The 19,059-nt window shown below is 55.9% G+C and overlaps 1 protein-coding gene across 1 annotated transcript in view; it reads left to right on the top strand.

Annotated features, from left to right (window-relative positions):
- Window positions 1-19,059, top strand: part of COL7A1 (collagen type VII alpha 1 chain) — a 33,214-nt gene that overhangs the window by 10,467 nt on the left and 3,688 nt on the right. The window contains exons 28-108 of the mRNA XM_053599057.1: window positions 1-173; window positions 272-307; window positions 388-414; window positions 500-544; window positions 616-678; window positions 1,067-1,138; window positions 1,227-1,262; window positions 1,411-1,446; window positions 1,618-1,689; window positions 1,798-1,875; window positions 2,078-2,104; window positions 2,186-2,239; window positions 2,378-2,440; window positions 2,534-2,593; window positions 2,866-2,901; window positions 3,106-3,150; window positions 3,230-3,265; window positions 3,599-3,643; window positions 3,741-3,776; window positions 3,869-3,904; window positions 4,578-4,610; window positions 4,762-4,815; window positions 4,900-4,959; window positions 5,056-5,091; window positions 5,196-5,276; window positions 5,375-5,410; window positions 5,606-5,650; window positions 5,859-5,930; window positions 6,155-6,199; window positions 6,448-6,474; window positions 6,695-6,724; window positions 6,843-6,923; window positions 7,001-7,036; window positions 7,112-7,147; window positions 7,239-7,319; window positions 7,581-7,616; window positions 7,984-8,046; window positions 8,133-8,177; window positions 9,471-9,506; window positions 9,580-9,615; window positions 9,727-9,822; window positions 9,949-9,984; window positions 10,077-10,112; window positions 10,217-10,264; window positions 10,598-10,633; window positions 10,762-10,884; window positions 10,966-11,166; window positions 11,262-11,297; window positions 11,379-11,432; window positions 11,615-11,683; window positions 11,756-11,800; window positions 11,929-11,991; window positions 12,159-12,203; window positions 12,430-12,465; window positions 12,594-12,629; window positions 12,786-12,830; window positions 12,996-13,028; window positions 13,423-13,485; window positions 13,610-13,645; window positions 13,724-13,804; window positions 13,940-14,008; window positions 14,145-14,180; window positions 14,257-14,298; window positions 14,473-14,517; window positions 14,604-14,648; window positions 15,312-15,347; window positions 15,431-15,490; window positions 15,628-15,735; window positions 15,904-15,975; window positions 16,126-16,161; window positions 16,288-16,347; window positions 16,452-16,496; window positions 16,705-16,740; window positions 16,840-16,875; window positions 16,955-17,011; window positions 17,152-17,223; window positions 17,920-17,991; window positions 18,226-18,261; window positions 18,589-18,669; window positions 18,867-18,920; window positions 18,993-19,046. Coding sequence (XP_053455032.1) covers window positions 1-173; window positions 272-307; window positions 388-414; window positions 500-544; window positions 616-678; window positions 1,067-1,138; window positions 1,227-1,262; window positions 1,411-1,446; window positions 1,618-1,689; window positions 1,798-1,875; window positions 2,078-2,104; window positions 2,186-2,239; window positions 2,378-2,440; window positions 2,534-2,593; window positions 2,866-2,901; window positions 3,106-3,150; window positions 3,230-3,265; window positions 3,599-3,643; window positions 3,741-3,776; window positions 3,869-3,904; window positions 4,578-4,610; window positions 4,762-4,815; window positions 4,900-4,959; window positions 5,056-5,091; window positions 5,196-5,276; window positions 5,375-5,410; window positions 5,606-5,650; window positions 5,859-5,930; window positions 6,155-6,199; window positions 6,448-6,474; window positions 6,695-6,724; window positions 6,843-6,923; window positions 7,001-7,036; window positions 7,112-7,147; window positions 7,239-7,319; window positions 7,581-7,616; window positions 7,984-8,046; window positions 8,133-8,177; window positions 9,471-9,506; window positions 9,580-9,615; window positions 9,727-9,822; window positions 9,949-9,984; window positions 10,077-10,112; window positions 10,217-10,264; window positions 10,598-10,633; window positions 10,762-10,884; window positions 10,966-11,166; window positions 11,262-11,297; window positions 11,379-11,432; window positions 11,615-11,683; window positions 11,756-11,800; window positions 11,929-11,991; window positions 12,159-12,203; window positions 12,430-12,465; window positions 12,594-12,629; window positions 12,786-12,830; window positions 12,996-13,028; window positions 13,423-13,485; window positions 13,610-13,645; window positions 13,724-13,804; window positions 13,940-14,008; window positions 14,145-14,180; window positions 14,257-14,298; window positions 14,473-14,517; window positions 14,604-14,648; window positions 15,312-15,347; window positions 15,431-15,490; window positions 15,628-15,735; window positions 15,904-15,975; window positions 16,126-16,161; window positions 16,288-16,347; window positions 16,452-16,496; window positions 16,705-16,740; window positions 16,840-16,875; window positions 16,955-17,011; window positions 17,152-17,223; window positions 17,920-17,991; window positions 18,226-18,261; window positions 18,589-18,669; window positions 18,867-18,920; window positions 18,993-19,046 — 4,415 coding nt within the window. The remainder of the gene's footprint in view (window positions 174-271; window positions 308-387; window positions 415-499; window positions 545-615; window positions 679-1,066; window positions 1,139-1,226; window positions 1,263-1,410; window positions 1,447-1,617; window positions 1,690-1,797; window positions 1,876-2,077; window positions 2,105-2,185; window positions 2,240-2,377; window positions 2,441-2,533; window positions 2,594-2,865; window positions 2,902-3,105; window positions 3,151-3,229; window positions 3,266-3,598; window positions 3,644-3,740; window positions 3,777-3,868; window positions 3,905-4,577; window positions 4,611-4,761; window positions 4,816-4,899; window positions 4,960-5,055; window positions 5,092-5,195; window positions 5,277-5,374; window positions 5,411-5,605; window positions 5,651-5,858; window positions 5,931-6,154; window positions 6,200-6,447; window positions 6,475-6,694; window positions 6,725-6,842; window positions 6,924-7,000; window positions 7,037-7,111; window positions 7,148-7,238; window positions 7,320-7,580; window positions 7,617-7,983; window positions 8,047-8,132; window positions 8,178-9,470; window positions 9,507-9,579; window positions 9,616-9,726; window positions 9,823-9,948; window positions 9,985-10,076; window positions 10,113-10,216; window positions 10,265-10,597; window positions 10,634-10,761; window positions 10,885-10,965; window positions 11,167-11,261; window positions 11,298-11,378; window positions 11,433-11,614; window positions 11,684-11,755; window positions 11,801-11,928; window positions 11,992-12,158; window positions 12,204-12,429; window positions 12,466-12,593; window positions 12,630-12,785; window positions 12,831-12,995; window positions 13,029-13,422; window positions 13,486-13,609; window positions 13,646-13,723; window positions 13,805-13,939; window positions 14,009-14,144; window positions 14,181-14,256; window positions 14,299-14,472; window positions 14,518-14,603; window positions 14,649-15,311; window positions 15,348-15,430; window positions 15,491-15,627; window positions 15,736-15,903; window positions 15,976-16,125; window positions 16,162-16,287; window positions 16,348-16,451; window positions 16,497-16,704; window positions 16,741-16,839; window positions 16,876-16,954; window positions 17,012-17,151; window positions 17,224-17,919; window positions 17,992-18,225; window positions 18,262-18,588; window positions 18,670-18,866; window positions 18,921-18,992; window positions 19,047-19,059) is intronic.

Below are 19,059 nucleotides of genomic sequence, written 5' to 3'. Positions count from 1 at the left end.
GGCTCAAGGTGCTGATGTTAGGCTTGGCGGGAGCTGACCCAGAACAGCTGCGACGCTTGCTGTCAGGAATGGACCCTGTCCAGACCTTCTTTGCTGTGGATGATGGTCCAAGCCTGGATCAGGCAGTCAGTGGTCTGGCAGGAGCCCTGTGTCAGGCATCCTTGGTGTCTCAGGTTTGGAGGAGGCCTCTAGGGTACTAAGTGGTGGAGAAGAATGGGTATGGGGGTTCTTGGTAGAAATGCTCAGTCTCAAAGAGACCCTTTGTCCACAGCCACAGCCAGAGCCTTGCTCGGTGCATTGTCCAAAGGTAAGTGTCCAGGGTTGAGAACCTGAAGGCCACACTTGGGGCTAGCCACTCTGACCCTCATTTGGCATGTCTTTCCCCAGGGCCAGAAGGGGGAACCTGGAGAGATGGTAAGTGACCCTGGTAGAAAATGGATTTGGCATCAGCATGGCAGGGGAGGTTGTCAACACAGAGCTCACTGATCACCCTTCCTAGGGCCTAAAAGGACAAGCTGGGTCTCCTGGTGCCCCTGGACTCCCGGTGAGTGTCCCCCATACCTGTCCCTATGCTCTGACTAGCTTACTGCTTTCTTACTTGCTCTTTTCTCTCAGGGCAGGACTGGTGTTCCTGGCCCACAGGGGCCCCCTGGAAGTACCATTGCAAAGGGTGAGAGGGTGAGTGCAGAGACTTTTCTCAGGGTTTTTAGAAGACAGAAGGAAGAAGCAAAGTTAGAATCCCAAGGTATTCCTAGAAGCCCAAGGAGAAGTTATAAACTATACCAGAGACTTTAGAGGAAGCTCTGAATTGAGAGACAAGTAGGGCTTTGAGATCTCGGTCCCAGAAGTAGGGAAGGCCTCTGCCTCATGGGTGCCCTTGACCTGGGATTGAGCTATATTCAGCTCTAAGAGGCCACTTCTCTGTTCCACCTGCAGTGGGGCCTCTGTTCCACCCCACTTGGGGCCTGTGAGATAGGGGGCCCCTGGTTGATGGGGTGAGACTGCTTTAGGAAACTAGGGGCATTGGAGGAGGACCTTTCCTGCTCTGACCTCTTTGCCTCCATAGGGCTCCCCTGGAGCAGATGGGCCTCCAGGCAGCCCTGGCCACCCTGGGATTCCTGGGACTCCTGGCCCGAAGGTGAGCAAGCTTTAGCCATGCTTTGGATGACATTCTGGAGAGTGGGTGGGGTACTTCTGACTGTTCTGACTGTGGCTTTCATTTTCAGGGCTCCCCTGGATGGCCTGGCCCTCGTGGGGAAGCGGTAAGATGTCTTCCCTTCTGTGATCTCCCAGAGTCTTCCCAGGGTTCTTGCCACAGGTTCTGGGGCAGTGGTACAGAGTTGGCCCATGGGATCCACACTGACACTTGCCTGAGTCCAAGCACCGCCGTCTGCTGTGTTTTGTTCTCAGGGGGAGCGAGGACTTCGAGGCCCAAAGGGGGAGCCGGTAGGTGAAGGGGGAAAGGATGGCTGGGATGTCCCAGAGGGGCGTGGGCTGCCCCAGGCTAGAGATGTGCAGGGCCTCAGGCAGGATAAGGAATAGCTGAGGCTCATCAAGGGGCTTTTTCTATCTCAAGGCTCCCATGTCCTGATTCCTACCCACTCTTTGCCCCTACAGGGGGCTCCTGGACAAGTCTTTGGAGGTGGGGAACCTGGGCTTCCTGGGCAGAAAGGGGACTCTGGACCTTCGGTAAGTTCAGGGTATGTGGGGGCAAGTGAGGTATGGTGGAGGGACCTGCAAGAGGGGTAAGAGTAGGCTCTGTGGGGGTTGTTCCTAATATTTTATCCCCCCCATCAGGGCCCCACTGGACCTCATGGCCCAAGGGGGGACCCAGGACCCCGCGGTCCCCCAGGGCTTCCTGGAATATCTGCGAAGGTGACAGCCTCTATGTGATTTCAAAAACATGGTGATCCCATTTGAATTCATATAACCCCAACTGGTTGCTCTGAGCCCATGTGACCCTTTGACCATCCCCAGCCTCCACCATGACTTCTCATTCCACCATGACTCTCATCCCTCCTGGTATCTGTGGGAGGAGGTGTGGCCCAGGGTCATGGAGTCATGATCTGTCTTCCAGGGTGACAAAGGTGATCGTGGGGAACGGGTAAGTGAGAGGACAAGGTATGCAGTGGGTGGCTTGGAGTCTGATTCTCCTGAATATCCTTGACCTACTGTTCTCTCTCAGGGTCCCCCTGGACCAGGTGATGGTGGTACTGCTCCTGGGGAACCTGGGCTGCCGGTGAGGGTGCTGGAGGCTATGCTGGGAACCTGCTCAGGGTTGTGGGCAAAGGGACAGAGACTGAGGGCTGTGCTGAAGAGGTGGTTGGGTGCTGAGCTTCATAGTTCTTGGTTCACATTTTTACTCACATCTTCCTAGGGTCTTCCTGGAAGCCCTGGACGCCAAGGCTCAGTGGGCGCCCCTGGAGAAAAAGGAGAAAAGGTAGAAAATCTGACCTCAATGCCCCTGTTCTGGGTGGGAGTCTGGGTGCTGGGGGCAGGGGTCTTCCCACCCATCTATGTGTTTCTCCTTCAGGGTGACTGTGAGGATGGAGCCCCAGGCCTTCCGGGACAACCTGGGACCCCGGGTGAGCGGGTGAGTATAAGAGCAGGGCCTCAGGGGTAGCGCCTGTGGCTCAAAGGGGTAGGGCACCGGCCCCATATGCCAGAGGTGGTGGGTTCAAACCCAGCCCTGGCCAAAAACTGCAAAAAAAAAAAAAAAGATAGAAGAGGGAAACTCAAAAAAAAAAAAAAAAAACAGGGCCTCAGAATGCAGTGGACATAGCTCTAGCCAGCCCCCACCCTTGGCCGTTAACCATTCTTATGCCCAAGCCCAAATCTCTGAACCTCCAAATTCATCCCTTCTAGGGCCTGCGGGGACCTCCTGGAGTCATTGGCCCCAAAGTGAGTACCATTTGAGGGGGGTCGGGTGTGAGAAGTGCTACTCTGGGGCCCCCATGGTGTTAGGGGAGGCTGGAAGATCAGGAGATAAGGGTTATTTCCAGGTCAGAGGTGGTGGTTTCAGAGGGGGGTGGTTGGAGTTTGAGACACCTTGTCTGGAGTGTGACAATCAGATCAAGGCCTACCTTCCCTTCTTTCTCTCCTCAGGGTGACCAGGGACTGACAGGGGTCCCGGGTAAGACTGGAGAGCAGGTAAGTACAGCCTAGAGTGCTCTCTGGGCCCCAGAGAAACTGGAACCAGACTCAGTTTTGACCTTTTCTGTTCCATCAGGGTGAACGTGGACCCCCTGGCCCAGTGGGACCCCAGGTAAGCCCATTGACCACCTGTGCCAGCTGACCTGGGCTCCATGCCCCTCCTGGTTCTGGCTTCTAGTCTTTGGCCCCCACTGCCCCCCCATACTCTCCCTCATGACTTCTAAGCCCTGCTGATATAGGCTGTAGCCCTCAACCCCAGCCAGCCAGCTTTTAACCTTCTGACCCTGCTAAACTGACCTGGTCTCTGTCCTCCTGCTGAGTTTGACCCCTGCTGACCTAAATCCCAATCCTTCATGCCCCATCTCCAGCCTCCACCCCCACCTCTAGCCTTTGTTCCCCTCCCCACCCGCACACCTGGAGCAGCGCTTGCATTCATTTTCCCCAGGGATTTCCTGGGGTTGCTGGACATCCTGGAGCCAAGGGTCCTGAAGTGAGTCTGTGACTGTGGTGGGACCAGAGTGGTACTTTCTTTCATGTGTCCCTCCTCTTCCCTTCCCTTTGTGGGCTCATACTTTCTCCACATACAGGGTCCACCAGGACCCGCTGGCCGCCGAGGAGAGAAGGTGGGTATGGGCTGGGGTACCAGTGATGTGGTAAATGGGACCCTGGGACCTTGGGTTTCTAGAGGAGTCTATGAGCCCTCCTTTCTTCACAGGGGGAGCCTGGTCGCCCAGGGGACCCTGCAGTGGAGGTGAGTGAAGAGAGGCTGGAGTCTGAGCCTCGAACAGCCCTTGAGCAGCAGCCCATCAGTAAACCACTGTTCTCTGCTAGATTGTACAAACCTGGGTCCCTGGGCAGGCTCAGAAAGCTCTGTGACTCTCCTTATGCCACACACCACCTCCAAACTCCTGACTGGGATCCTGTGACCCCATGACCAGAGTAGAGGTCATGAGTTCTTTGTGTCAGCCCATTTTGTATAATCCCTACCTGCTCTTAGTGGTGACTATGACCTCTTGGCAGAGACTGAGCTCTGTGACTTATGCTTCTATATAGCTCCCATCCCAATTAAGACTTTAGTCCTGGCCAGGTGCGGTGGCTCATACCTGTAATCCTAGCACTCTGGGAGGCTGAGGCGGGTGGATCACCTAAGCTCATGGGTTAGAGACCAACTCAAGAAAGAGTGAGACTCTGTGTCTAAAAAATAGCCGAGCGTTGTGGTAGGCACCTGTAGTCCCAGACACTTGAGAGGCTGAGGCAAGAGAATTGTTTGAGCCCAAGAGTTTGAGGTTGCTGTGAGCTATAATGCCATGGCACTCTACTGAGGGCAACCAAATAAGACTCTGTCTCAAAAAAAAAAAAAAAAAAAGACTTTGGTCTTATGATTCCCAGGCAGGGCCAAGCTGTATCTATCCCTTTGTTTTCAGGGGCCTACTAGTCCTGGAGCCAAAGGAGAGAAGGTAAGTCCAGTGTGGGTGAAAGGAGATTGTTATAGGGTTGAGGTCAAGGTTGTAGGATATGTGTCTGGGATGTGTGAGTTGTGGCATGATTGGTGGGTTATGGGGGTAACTAGAGCCTGGGACTGGCACCGATGGTCTTCTTCACCTCCAGGGAGATGTGGGGCCCATTGGGCCAAGAGGAGCTCCTGGAATCAAAGGGGATCAGGTGAGTGAAGCCGGGGGTGGGTTATTTTGGGGGTGGGGCAGGTGATGGTTGTACCATCCTGATTTCTTATTCTTTTATACACAGGGCCCACCTGGGCTGGTTCTTCCTGGAGATCCTGGCCCCAAGGGAGACCCTGGGGACCGGGTAAATAAATTTAGGGAATTTGGGAAATGTGACAGAGGGAGATAAGGTTGTTCCCGGGACCTCAATTAAGTCTTGCCTCACTTCTACCCCCTGCAGGGTCCCATTGGCCTCACTGGCAGAGCAGGACCCCCGGTGAGTACCTGTGATGTTGGGTAACCTCTAGGTGTTTGGGGGTCACTTTTTCTCCAGGGTTGCCTATTGTGTCCTGTATCACCTCACTCTTGCCTCCTCCACAGGGTGACTCAGGGCCTCTTGGAGAGAAGGGAGACCCTGGGCGGCCTGGCCCTTCAGGACCTGTTGGCCCCCGAGGGCGAGATGTGAGACTGGAGTTGGGGAGGTCATGGCGGGTAGAGGAGTAGGTATTGACAGCATCACTGGGGGTCTTGGGACCAGGGCTGACTCTTACGTCTCACAGGGTGAAGTTGGAGAGAAAGGTGACGAGGGTCCCCCGGTAAGACTCCTCCCCCTTTTGGTTTCTGATCTTTTACCCTTGAATTGGGATTCCAATGGGCAGGGGGCTCCACCAGGTCATCTAGTCCATCCCTCGCCTTCTGTACAGCTGATGCCCAGGCCCTTCTGTCCCTACTCCGTGAGTTAGTTAGATCCTAACTCATCTGCACGATGTGGCTTTTCTCTTCAACACCAGGGTGACCCAGGTTTGCCTGGAAAAGCGGGTGAGCGTGGCCTTCGGGTGAGTCTTGACAGGGAGAAATGCAAAGGTGGCGGGAGCACCCAGAGGAAGTGGGTGTAAAGGTGACGGGAAACTCTGAGGGAGAAAAGTGGTGAGGGAAACTCTGACATGGATATGGAGTGATGGGGATCCAGGGGCAGTGTAGAAGGCCATGAGGGAAACTCCAAAGAGCTGAGAGGATCTGTCTTAGACCAGTTGCTTTTCTCAGGGGCCACCAGGTGCTCGGGGGCCTATAGGTGAGAAAGGAGACCAGGGAGATCCTGGAGAGGATGGACGAAATGTGAGTCCCAACCTTCGACCCCTCATCCATGACCCCAGCCTCAGCCCCCCAACCATACACTTCCCAGCTCTGATCCTGCCACCCCAGCCCTGCAGTGCTAAACTCTTTGAGTCCTCACTTCACAACCAAAGGCCACCAGGATCCCCATGAGTCCTTATGGTGCCCCCAAAGCTTCCTTACACTCCTGTCTACCTTGAATGACCCTGACCCCTAGCTTTCCACAGGGAAGCCCTGGACCCTCTGGACCCAAGGGTGACCGGGGGGAGCCGGTAAGTAGTGCTGGTGCTCTGGGCTCAGAAGGGCAGAGATTCCCCTGGTGCTGCTGCCAGTACTGTGGTCAGTATCCACACAAGGGGCCCAAAGGACAAGTGGGGAACACTAATGGTTACCCTGACATCTGGCCTCTCTTCTGGGGGTTGGCATTGGGGTGCTACAGGGAATTTGGGGAAGTGTTGAGCCTGGACCAAACCTGAGCCATCTCCTGGAACCTGTTAGCTATAGTTATTTCCTTTCCTAGGGCCCCCCGGGACCCCCTGGACGGCTGGTAAGTGTTGAGCTGGGTCTAGGCCTTTGTTGTCTCCCTTGTCTGCCCCATTCGGTCATACCACGTCCCCTCATTCCTTCCACTGACTCCCACTTCCCCCACTGCCCTTCTGATGCCCCTTTGCCCTTTGATCTCTATGGCCCCTTACTGACCCTGACTCCCCCACGTCCTCCGCTTCCCTTCATTGAACCACTTTTCTCACCAGTCATTCCTCTGACAGGTAGACACAGGACTTGGAGCCAGAGAGAAGGTATTGGGGTCTGTGGGTGGAGTCTAGGAAAAGATCCCAGTGCCACTTACAACAGGGTCTGCCTCAGGCATGCCTTGCCTCAAGGGCTATTCCCTTAGCAAGCTTTTCTCTGTCATAGGGAAAGCCTGGGGAACGCGGACAGGAGGGTCCTCGAGGACCCAAGGGTGACCCTGGCCCCCCTGGAGCCCCTGGGGAGAGGGTGAGTGTGGTCCTGTGTGTGTAAGGGGGTCTGGGCCTAGGAAAGCCTGCTCTGATCTCTTCTTCCCCTATCCTCAGGGCAATGATGGGCTTCGGGGGCCCCCAGGCCAACAGGTGAGTGTTGCATTTTGCTCCATGAGCATAAGTCCTGCCTTACCCTCAACTCTTACCTAACCCTGTTCCTTCCAGGGGGACCCAGGTGTCCGAGGTCCAGCTGGAGAAAAGGTGAGATGGGGGTGGAGATTTTGCCAGACATGAGCCTGGGCTTGCAGATCCATCCCTACCTTTGAGACCTCTTACCACTCTGTTTCCTCAGGGTGACCGGGGCCCCCCTGGGCTGGATGGCCGGAGTGGGCTGGATGGAAAACCAGGCCCTACTGGCCTCCCTGGGCTGAATGTGAGTTGTGGTAATCACTATCTGGTCATCCCCTTCCCTTTTCCCTTCACATGAGGGCCCTCAACCCGAGCCTCCTCTGGATGGTCTTGGCCTTGACAAGCTCTGGGGCCAGGTGTGTGATCTGTGTCTTCTCCCAGAACCCTGCCTCAGAGGCATGCCAGCACATACACGGTCTTGGGTTCATAGGAACTAGTGGCCCTGTCAGTGGGCAGTGCTCCTGACCTTGTGACGACAAGGAACTGACTTTGAGTCTCTCCTTAGGGTGCTGCAGGCAAAGCTGGGGACCCAGGGAGAGACGTAAGTAATGGGGTTGTTGGGGTTGAGGGCAGCTCAGGGGTCCAGCGTAAGAAGGTCCTCACAGCATCAGTGAGAATAAGGGGAGCTGGTTTAGCCTTGTGTTTGAGAAAGGGTCTTAGTCCCTGGCAGACAGGTTTTAGTAAAGTCCCCCTTTCTGACCTTCCTTGCCTGGGAGTCTTAATAGCTCTCTAAGTTCTGGGGGTTCTACCCTTGAAAGTCATAGTAGGGCCCCCTAGCCAAAGGGATCCTGATCCTGAGGTCTCTACACTGGAGGGGATCTTAGTGAGCCCCCCACCCCACAGTCCATGGGGTGTGCCCCAAGAGATATCTCAGAGGTCCTCTCAATCTTAGCAAAGATTTTTTCCAGGGGCTTCCAGGCCTCCGAGGAGAACATGGCCCTCCTGGTCCCCCTGGTCTCCCTGGAGCTTTGGTGAGTCCAGGCTTTCATGCTACCATTTTGCCTCCTTATTTCCCTCACCCCAGCCCTGACATCTGACCAGTGATGTGTTCCCACAGGGAAAGCCAGGCGAGGATGGCAAACCTGGCCTGAATGGGAAAAATGTGAGTATGTCCAGGGCAGACACAGCAAAATGTGCTGAGAAATGCCAGCACACACACATAGCCCAGATATGCAAATAACACGTGAAGCACACATGTAGACAAATGTAGACATGTGCCAACACCTGCATACCTACCCCTCTATCAGATATACAGGTATGTCCTGAAACATAGTGACAGTTCTGTGTACATACACAGACAACCTTGCAGACATAGGGAATTAGGTGGATGGGCCAGCTTCTGCCTAGACAGGGTAACATCTGCTGAGATAACCTGCAGCCATAGACACAGGCAAAGAGCCATAGGCATAGGCAAAGAGGCGTGGGCATAGGTCAAGAGGCAGGAAGCCTCATGCAGGGCACGTGAAGACATATTGACTCCCAGATACTTCTACCCACACCCAGGTATGTGCTAAGACATGGACCTAGAGGCTGGGTGCAGTGGCTCACACCTGTAATCCTAGCACTCTGGGAGCCTAAGGCGGATGGATTGCTTGAGCTCACAAGTTCAAGACCAGCCCGAGCAAGAGTAGGACCCTGTCTCTAAAAAATAGCCAGGTGTTGTGGCAGGCACCTGTAGTCCCAGCTGCTTAGGAGGCTAAGGCAAGATGATCACTTGAGCCTAGGAGTTTAAGGTTGTTGTGAGCTATGACGCCATGGCACTCTCCCCAGGGTGACAAAGTGAAACTCTTGAAGTCTCAAAAAATAAAATAAAAAAAGGTGCATGTGGACCTGTGTTGAGACATGGTGAGACACACATCCATGGCTCTGATGTGAGAAACATGCTGGCACACGCTGACACATGCCTTTTATCCACAGTCATCTACATATATGTGGCCATACACACTGAGATGAGATACACATAAGATTTGCAGACAGATGCCAAGACACAGTTCTTAAGGAACTGGGAAGCCATGTGTACATGTGTAAGCCCATGCCCATGTGCAGCCTGTGCCAGGGGGTGCAGACAGACCTCCAGGTGCACATTCTAAAACACACATGGATACACCCATGGCAAGGATGTGGTCACTCACCAACCCAGAGATGCAGAGATGTGGAGTTACGTCTAGAGAGCCAGAGATAGGAGGTCATGTGCCGTTATGTGAGGAGGTGAGCAGGCCTGTGCAGGCATATCCTTGGACAGGCAGCAGCTCAGTCACAGGCCACACTCTAAGATGCACCGAGCTGTGGAGCTGCAGGCACAGACATACAGCCATAGTCATCGAAATCTGCCAAAACAGTGCTTGCAATCAGACACTAGTGAACATTTGTGCTGATATGAGTTCTCTGCCTGCAGGGAGAACCTGGGGACCCTGGAGAAGATGGGAGGAAGGTAAAGCCCTTCACCTGGGGTCTGCTCCAGCCTCAGAGTGGGGCTGTGTCTGAAGCATCCTTGTCTTCTTTAGGGAGAGAAGGGAGATTCAGGCACCCCTGGGAGAGAAGTGAGTGATGGGGTTTTCTGCAACTTCTGACCCCTGACCCTGACCCTCTGGAGTATGGCTCCACTCTTTTCTGGGGTCTCCACATCCTGATATTGGCTACATCCTCCACAGGGTCATGATGGCCCCAAGGGTGAGCGTGGAGCTCCTGGTAGCCCTGGACTCCAGGGCCCTCCGGGCCTCCCAGGGCCAATTGGCCCTCCTGGCCAGGTGAGTGTCCAATGTGGCTCTAGAACTTGGGTGCAACTGCGGTCATTATGCTTCTAGGGGATACCCTCCTGGGATACCTCTGTGCTGTGTCCTGGTGTGACCCCTTTGTGTTCTGTCATGTCTCAGGGGTTTCCTGGTGTCCCAGGAAGCATAGGCCCCAAGGTGAGTGTGCATATATGTTAGGTAGGGGGTATGGTAAGGGGCAGACCAGGGTTGGGGAACATTTCCCCTATCTGATCCTTCTTTGTTCTCAGGGTGACCGTGGGGAGACTGGATCCAAAGGGGAACAGGTGAGGCCACCACCTCTTTCACATGCCCAAATAGCCATAGCAACACATATGCACACATATGCCTCAAAGCAGAGTCCCAGCAGCTTGTGTCTTGATCTCTCCAGGGCCTCCCTGGAGAGCGTGGACTGAGAGGAGAGCCTGGGAGCGTGGCGGTGAGCCAACCCTGGCCCTGGCCCTTGACTCTTATCTGCATGCCCATAGGAGCGACCTCTCTATCCCTTCCCCTTGCCATGAGACTCCACAGGTTCTGTTGGGCCCCTGCCCCATTGAGGTTCCTGTAATCCCTACTCAAGAGAACCTGGTCAATGTGGACATGCCAGGAAGGGGCTCCCAGTAGCCTCCAGCCAGGCTTCAACTAAGGGCTAAGGGTACTTCGGGCAAGAGGCCTAAGGAAGATGGCATGGAGGCACTTTCTGGAGGCAATGTGGGCAGAAGCCAGGGCCTTTTCCTTCGTGGGCAGCCTCTTACCAGCCTTGTGTCCCCAGAATGTGGAGCGGTTGCTGGAAAATATTGGCATTAAGGTAGGTTGTTCAGGAGCTGGAGGTGGGGACAGCTGGGGCCCCATGGGGGCAAGTGGTGGCTGCAGGGCCCAGGGAGTGGGCAGTTGCAGTGATGGACCCTATTCCTCTGATCTGTTGCTATCCCTTAGACATCTGCCCTGCGGGAGATCGTGGAGACCTGGGATGAGAGCTCTGGCAGCTTCCTGCCTTTGCCTGATCGTCGCCGTGGCCTCAAGGGGGAACAGGGCGAGCGGGGCCCCCCAGGCAAGGAGGTAAGTGGTGGCTTCTCAGTGGGATGTGCCCTGTGGAGGGTGTGGTGGCAGTCGTCAGCATTTCTTCTTCTGCTCCCCCAGGGCCCCATTGGTTTTCCTGGAGAACGAGGGCTGCAGGGAGAGCGTGGAGACCCTGGCCCTCAGGGCCCACCTGGCCTGGCCCTAGGGGAGAGGGGTCCCCCTGGACCTCCCGGCCTTGCTGGGGAGCCTGGAAAGCCTGGTATTCCTGGGCTCCCAGGCAGTGCTGGGAGTGCGGGGGAGACAGGAAGGCCAGGAGAGAAGGTGAGACTGGGGACTGGCCAGGAGGGTGGAGTGTGGGGTCCAGAGGGGCTGGACGCCCCATGGACATGGCCCTCACCTTGCTATTTGCATTTCAGGGAGAACGAGGAGAGAAAGGAGAACGCGGAGAACAGGTGGGCTGGAGTGGGACTCCTTGGTGCAGGGATGCCAGGAGGCTATACTGGGCTGCCATCCCATTTTCTTCTTTTCTGCAGGGGAGAGATGGCCCTTCTGGCCTCCCTGGACCACCAGGCCCCCCTGGTCCCAAGGTAATTATCCCAGCCCTGCCCTGGGCCTGTGACAGGTGACCAGTAAGTTAGCCTTAGCTTGGTCCCCTGAAATCCCATGTAGTATTTCTGACCTTATAAACCTCTGTGACCCTGTGATCTGTGATGACCCCTCCCATGCCTCTGTACAGACACATCTCTCCCCTGTGACCTTGTTCTTGTAGGTGGCTATGGATGAACTGGGTCCCAGACTCCCTGGAGAACAGGGACCTCCTGGATTCAAGGGTGCTAAGGTCAGTATATGGGATTAACTTAGGGAGCCCTTGCCTGGCTTTAGGGCCTGACTTGATGTCTCATTCCCACAGGGGGAGCCAGGCAGCGCCGGTGACCCAGGTCCCAAAGGAGACAGGGTGAGGCCTCCAAACCCACCATATGTTAGTATTTCCCCCTCCTTTATGGGGACACACCAGGACTGTGTGCATATGTGCATGGACACATAGCAGGGGGTGGGGGCTAAAGCATGATGCTTTGCCTGCAGGGTGTGCCAGGCATCAAAGGAGAGAGGGGAGAGCCTGGACAGAGGGGTCTCAATGGTATCCCGGTGAGTTCTTGCCACATAAGTGCAAGAATGTGGCTTTTTCACCTGTTATCCTATGTGCGGGGCTGGAGTTTGCACTGCCTGGCACTGTCTGGGTCCTGCCTCTGACTTTCTATGGGGATGGTGGAGGAGAAGCAAGGGCAGTGTTGCCTTAAACTTGTTCTCTTCAGGGTTTACCAGGAGAACGTGGCATAGCTGGTCCTGAAGGGAAGCCGGTGAGTGGTGGCAGGAGTGGCCTGGCCCACGCTGTGGACCTCAGCTCTGTGTGTGTGTGTGTGTGTGTGTGTGCAGGCCCATTTGTGCAGTCCATGAGGGGCAGACCATGGATACATAAGCTCTGTGCCTGGGAGGGCTGGAGCATGGAAATGGGACCCCAAGGCCAAAGCCCCCAGAGGGTGGGAACAAGCCCAGATTGAGGGTCATAGCATCTTCTCTATTCAGGGTCTGCAGGGTCCAAGGGGGTCCCCTGGCCCAGCGGTGAGTACCAAGAACCCTCACCTGTCCTGCCTATACCCTGTGCCTTGCCGCAGTGAGCAGTACTGCTTCAGTTTCCCTGGTGGGGTGGGGCTGATTCTCCCTCATGAGAGTGTTTCCCTCCCTAATAGGGAGGCCACGGAGACCCTGGACCACCTGGTGCCCCGGTGAGTCACAGAGAACACTGTCTGGTGGGGGTCCACGAGGGATGGGACAGGCATTGGTCCCTGCTGATGAACCAGCTAGGCCTTATGTATGTTAATACACTAAGCCCTGGCAGATAACATTGACCCCAATCCCTGACCCTGGTCACTTTTCTCTAGGGTCTTGCTGGGCCTGCCGGACCGCAGGGACCCTCTGGCCTGAAGGTGAGTACAGGTGGTGTGTGGGGGTATGTGGATGGGAGAAGGAACCATGTCCATACTCAGGGTAACATTGGCCAACCTCCTGATTGTCATTCCCTGCCATGAGGCTGAGCATTGGGAGAGCTGTCCACAGGGTCTCTGCTCATGTAGTTTCTGAATCATTTGCAGGGAGAGCCTGGAGAGACAGGACCCCCAGGACGGGTGAGTGGCCAGCTCATGGGTTGGAGTCATAGGGAGATGGGCAGGGTTGGCACTGCCCTGAACTTTTTCTTTTCTTTTCTTTTTTTTTTTTTTGAGACAAAATCTCACTCAGTCACCCTGGGTAGAATGCCCTGGCATCATAGCTCACAGCAACCTCAAACCCTTGGGCTCAAGCCATCCTCTTGTCTCAGCTTCCTGAGTAGCTGGGACTACAGCCACCCACTACAGCACCTAGCTAGATTTTTTATTTTTAGTAGATGTGGGGTCTCACTTTGCTCAGGCTGGTCTGGAACTTCTGAGAGTAGGCAACCCACCCACCTAGGCCTCCCAGAGTGCTAGGATTATAGGCGTGAGCCACAGCACCTGGCCTGCCCTGAACTTTTTCTTCTCCCAGGGCCTGCCTGGACCTACTGGGGCTGTGGGACTTCCTGGGCCCTCTGGCCCTCCAGGTCTTGTGGTGAGTGCGTTCCCGTGGCCCCTGCAGGGACACCGGGTTCCTACTCCTCAAGTCCCCTTTTCCCCCATGTCCTCCTTTGTCTCTTGCCCTGTGTTACCCTCACATCTGACTTATTTTCCCTCAGGGTCCTCAGGGGCCGCCAGGTTTGCCTGGACAAGTGGTGAGTCTTGGGGGTCATGGGCTGGGTCCAGAGGTCAGGGGTCAGCGTCAGGCCCCTGACAGAGCACCTCCCTCTCAGGGGGAGACGGGAAAGCCAGGAGCCCCAGGTCGTGATGGTGCCAGTGGAAAAGATGGAGACAGAGGAGTTCCTGGTGTGCCAGTATGTGTTCTGGGGAGAACTTGCTGAGGGCCTGCTGTGGGGCCCAGTGCCCAGCTGTGTACCCGGAATGTGAGGAGTGGGCGGCAGGGTGGGGTGGTGGAGAGGCACTGAGCTTCTCATGCTGCTCTGCCATAGGGGTCACCAGGCCTCCCTGGCCCTGTTGGACCTAAAGGAGAACCCGGACCCATGGGCCCCCCTGGACAGGTGATCTTTGACCCTGACCTCCATTTCTTGCATCATCCTCTCTCCCTCACCCCACACCCGCATCCCAATGCTATTGGGATGGAGGGAGGGAGGGGGAGAAGGCAGAGGCTGGCACCTCATTGGGCATTTCCTGCAGGTGGTGGTTGGGCCCCCTGGAGCAAAGGGAGAGAAGGTGAGTGTGTGGGAGGCCAGGGAGGAGTGGCCAGGTGATAGGGGCCAAGGAACTGTACTGACCTGCCCCTCCTTAGGGAGCCCCTGGAGGCCTGGCTGGAGACCTATTGGGTGAGCCGGTGAGTGAGGAACTTCTGACAGCAAGGGATCTCTGATCCATGGTTTACCCATCCCTATGACCCTCAACTTCCATAATATGCCCCACATTTGACCCCTGGTCTCATGCTTCCCTCCTGGAGTCTCATTACTCTGTGGCTAATGCCTCTGTTGCCTCCTGACCTTTGTCTCTGCAGGGAGCCAAAGGTGACCGAGGACTGCCAGGGCCACGGGGAGAGAAGGTGAGGTGGGACTGGCATGAGCCTGAGCTCTGGGCAGAGAGGGATGAGGCTGGGTGGCTGGACCCCTCACTACCCATTCTGTGCAGGGGGAAGCTGGCCGTGCAGGGGAGCCTGGAGACCCTGGGGAAGATGTGAGTCTGAGGTCTGGGCAAGTGCAAGCCTGGTTGCAGAAGTGTGATTGTGGACATAAGGGACCATTCTTGGGCTTGTTTGCATGTCAGAACCCCTGAGTCTGGCTGCATGTCCCAGTGTTCTTAGAGCACATAGGGACACACACTCTTGGCTTCCATACTCCCAGGGCTTGGGTGCCCCCACCCCCAGCTTCTGTGTGCCTATCCTCATCCTTCTGCTACTTGCCACGTCTAAACATACACATGTGTGCTCCTATCTGATCTGGGACAGGTCTCAGGACACATCTGAGTTCTTGTAGGCCTCTCTTTGGTCATATGTTTACAATTTTCCTTTCTTCCACCCACGCCTGTCTGAGCGTGGGAATGAACACATTGGAGTTCCCATCTGAGCTCCCATGTGTCTGTGCTCGAGTATGAGTTCCATGTGCCTGTGGTCATGCCTGAGCTCCCACCAATCTGTGGTCACATCTGAGCTTCCCTGTGTCTTTGCCCTTAAGAGTCAGTCCACTGTCCTGTCTAAGCTCCTGTAAATCAATTCTCAGGTCACATGCCTGGATTTGCCTGTGTTCGTGTCGCATCTGAGCTCCTCTGGGAATATTTTTTGGCCATGTCTGAGCTCTGTGCTTGCCTTCCTACCTTCTCAAATACTGTTTATTTTTTCAGGGTCAGAAAGGGGCTCCAGGTCTCAAAGGTCAAAAGGTACATGTCCCCTGAAGGGCCCCTGCCAGGGGTCATGGTCCTGAGACTCCCTGAGCTTGATCTGACCCCTCTTTTCCTCAAAGGGTGACCCAGGAATTGGGGTCCTGGGCCCCCCAGGGCCAACTGGTTCTCCGGGTATTAAGGTAAGTCAGTGCCCTCTCACCAATGGCAGGGGCAGTGGGCGCAAAGGCCGCTGGAGGTGGGAAAAAGAGGGAATTGTGGGGCTAGTTCTGAGGGAGGTCCCACAGTGACCACTCCTCCCTTGTTATCTTTATTTCAGGGAGACATGGGCCCCCCTGGAGCCCTGGGTGCTCCTGGTATTGTTGGGTTTCCTGGTCAGCCAGGCCCTCGAGGAGAGACAGGCCAGTCGGGCCCTAGCGGAGAGCGGGTGAGGGAGCTGGGAGCAGCATGTGGGGACTTGGTGACTTTAAGACCTCTGAATCTGGTAGTGGGTGAGGAGGAGGAGGCCCTGCCTTGAGGGCTTCTGCCTCTGGGGGGGCAGAGGAAAGAGGATCCCAATGTCTCTCTCTGCCTCTCTTGCCCTTTTTTCTGGTAGGGTCTCACAGGTCCCCCAGGGAGAGAAGGAGCCCCAGGCCCTTTGGGGCCACCTGGATCACCAGGGTCAGTGGTGAGTAGAAGCCCAATGCCCCATGTGTCTGTTGCTCAAGTGTCAGCATCTGACGGGAGAACTGGCAAAGGCGACTGTGCTAACCTGCAAGGCTGGAGGCGTGTGTGAGCTTTGACAGCCACAAGACTCTCACCTCTCTCTGACCCACAGGGAGCACCAGGGGCCTCTGGACTCAAAGGGGACAAGGTAGGTGGGACAAATGTTAATGGCTCTGCTCTATGCTTCACCCTCCTCCAACCTCCACTGACCTCCCATGACCTCTGTCCCCTACTGATTCACCTCCCTTATGCCTGGTGTCTTGTGGATCCCCAGGGAGACCCTGGAGCAGGGCTGCCTGGGCCCCGAGGCGAGCGTGGGGAGCCAGGTGTCCGGGTATGTATGTCCTGCTCCACAGCCAGGATCCACTGCCAATGATCCCTGGTAGCCTTCATCATGGCTTTTGTTTCTGAGTCAATGAACCTAATGTCCCCATCCAGGGTGAAGATGGCCGCCCTGGCCAGGAGGGACCCCGAGGACTCATGGTGGGTCCCATTGGGGAAAGTACCAGCAGTGTGACTTCATTCCCCTGCCTGTGCCCTCTGTGCCATTGAACATTCCACAGTCCTCCCCAGCTCCCTGGTCCTGCTATCCTCCTTGTCTGGTCCTCTCTGTTTCCTCATTCCTCTGGATCCCCCTCATCCTCTACCGCCTGCAAATTCCCATAGCTCATAGTCATCTTCTCTCACACAGGGGCCCCCTGGCAGCCGTGGGGATCGCGGGGAGAAGGTAAGAATATGAGGACAAGGCCCCCACATGAGTGAGGGTGGGGATTCAGGACTAGGGACTCCCAGGTTTGGGCGGGACTCACACTCTTCTATTCAATAGGGTGATGCTGGAGCCACAGGGCTAAAGGGTGACAAGGTGAGTGTGGGCATGGGGGAGGGCCAGGGCAGGGGAGCAGGGTGCTCTTGACTCCTCTGACTCTTCCCTACTCCTTCAGGGTGACTCAGCCATGATTGTGGGGCCTCCAGGGCCAAGGGGTGCCAAGGGGGACGTGGTGAGTGGTCCTGGTTCATGTGCAGACTTGGTCTTTCCTGGGTGCTAGAGGGCTTCTGTGGGCTTTCCCAGGGCATCTGAGAGCTCAAACCCCCCGAGGGTGAACTTCAGTCCCTAACTCTAACTTCTGACCTGACCCAGGGTGAACGAGGACCTCAGGGCATAAATGGTGACAAAGGACCTCGGGGAGACCTTGGGATGCCTGGCGACAAGGTATAGGAAGAGGATAGAGTACTCTATATGGAGTCCCAAGGATGTGGGGGTTCCATAGAGGGTCTGTGAGGGCAGGAGGGGAGGCTAGGAAGGGCTTTCTTGGGGCCAGAGGGTAAGGGATATCTATAGGCTGTAGTGACTCCACAGGGTGTTGAAAGGGTGGGTGCGGGTGGTGCCTGTGGCTCAGTCGGTAGGGCGCCGGCCCCATATACCGAGGGTGGCCGGTTCAAACCCGGCCCCAGCCAAACTGCAACCAAAAAATAGCTGGGCGTTGTGGTGGGCGCCTGTAGTCCCAGCTGCTCAGGAGGCTGAGGCAGGAGAATCGCTGAAGCCCAGGAGTTGGAGGTTGCTGTGAGCTGTGTGATGCCACGGCACTCTACCGAGGGCCATAAAGTGAGACTCTGTCTCTACAAAAAAAAAAAAAAAAAAAAGAAAGGGTGGGTGCTCGGAGGAGGGCTCGGGTTCTTGATGTGAAGTCAGGAGGACAGTTCTGTGGGCTATGGCCTGTGAGGGGCAGGAAAAGGGCTCCTGAGATGTTAGGGGGGTCTGTCCCACCCTGCCATGGTATGGGCTGGAAGGGATGGGGCAGCTGGGAACAACACTGCTTCAGTGAAAGCAACACTGAGGAGTGGGTTCCAGTTACCTTCTAAACTTCCAACTTGTCCTAATTGTGTCCTCTCCTGGTCACTCCCACAGGGAATCAAGGGAGAGCCTGGTGACAAGGGCTCAGCTGGGTCAATGGGAGCTCGTGGACCCATCGGACCCAAGGCAAGCCCCGCCCCAGGCACAGGCCCAGAGCCACCCATCATGCACACCTGTTTCTAGGTGTTCTGAGTGTTGGAAGGTTTCTGGCTTCTTTGCTGTTGGCCACATGTGTGTTCACACAGGATCTGTGTGTAGCCTGGCCCTTGGCCACTGAGTAACCAGGTGGCTACACATACAGCAGATAGGCTAGCAGGGGGACAGTCACATTGAAGGGCTCTCCTCCTCTGTTTTCCACAGGGAGAGCCTGGTGCAGCAGGAATCCCTGGTGAGCCGGTAAGAAGCCCCTGCTCTTAGGGGACCACCCCCCATCCCCAGAGGGCTGAATCAACAGGGCCGGGCTGCCCATGTGTGGGAATTTGACCTTAGAGTGACCCTGTGCTCTCTTGATGTCCTCATATCACCCAGTGGCCTCCACCTTCACAATAATTCCCTGTGATGGTATCCCCTGCCCATAGTGACCCTGTCCCTATGGCAAACCCCAGTTGCTCTGGCCTCCTGGGGTAACTCTCACCCATGGTGTTCCCTGCCTGCTATCTGGGGTGATTCTCTTTGATTCCCACTGACCTCCCCTGACCTCATCTTGACCCCTCTCCTCCCAAGGGATCTCCAGGGAAGGATGGAGTCTCTGGTGTCCGAGGAGACAAAGGAGATATTGGCTTCATGGGTCCCCGGGGCCTCAAGGTAGGAAGGAGATGGTTTCTTTTCTCCTGATCAGGAAGGCTTGATGTTTGAGGGTCAGATTTTGGGGATGAATGTGGGCTGTTAGGGCAGGGTTTGGAGTGCCTGAGGCTAATTTGGTTGGAGAGATGGTTTAGGGTGCAGGGGTCATAAGGTAAGGTGGCTTACAAGTGGCTTTTCTACCTGCTTTTCTCCCTCAGGGTGAACGGGGGGTGAAAGGAGCCTGTGGCCTCGATGGAGAGAAGGGAGACAAGGTACAGAGGTGATGGGGTTGGGGGCTGCAGAACCTAGGGTCAAAGGCTGACCCCTCCACCTGACGCCTGCAGGGAGAAGCTGGTGTCCCAGGTCGCCCTGGGCTAGCAGGACGCAAAGGAGAGTTGGTGAGTGTGGGGC

The sequence above is a fragment of the Nycticebus coucang genome, chromosome 8 (assembly GCF_027406575.1).
Source record: "Nycticebus coucang isolate mNycCou1 chromosome 8, mNycCou1.pri, whole genome shotgun sequence".
In the NCBI taxonomy this organism is placed as follows: Eukaryota; Metazoa; Chordata; class Mammalia; order Primates; family Lorisidae; genus Nycticebus; species Nycticebus coucang.
This window is presented reverse-complemented; position numbering and strand designations above follow the sequence as displayed.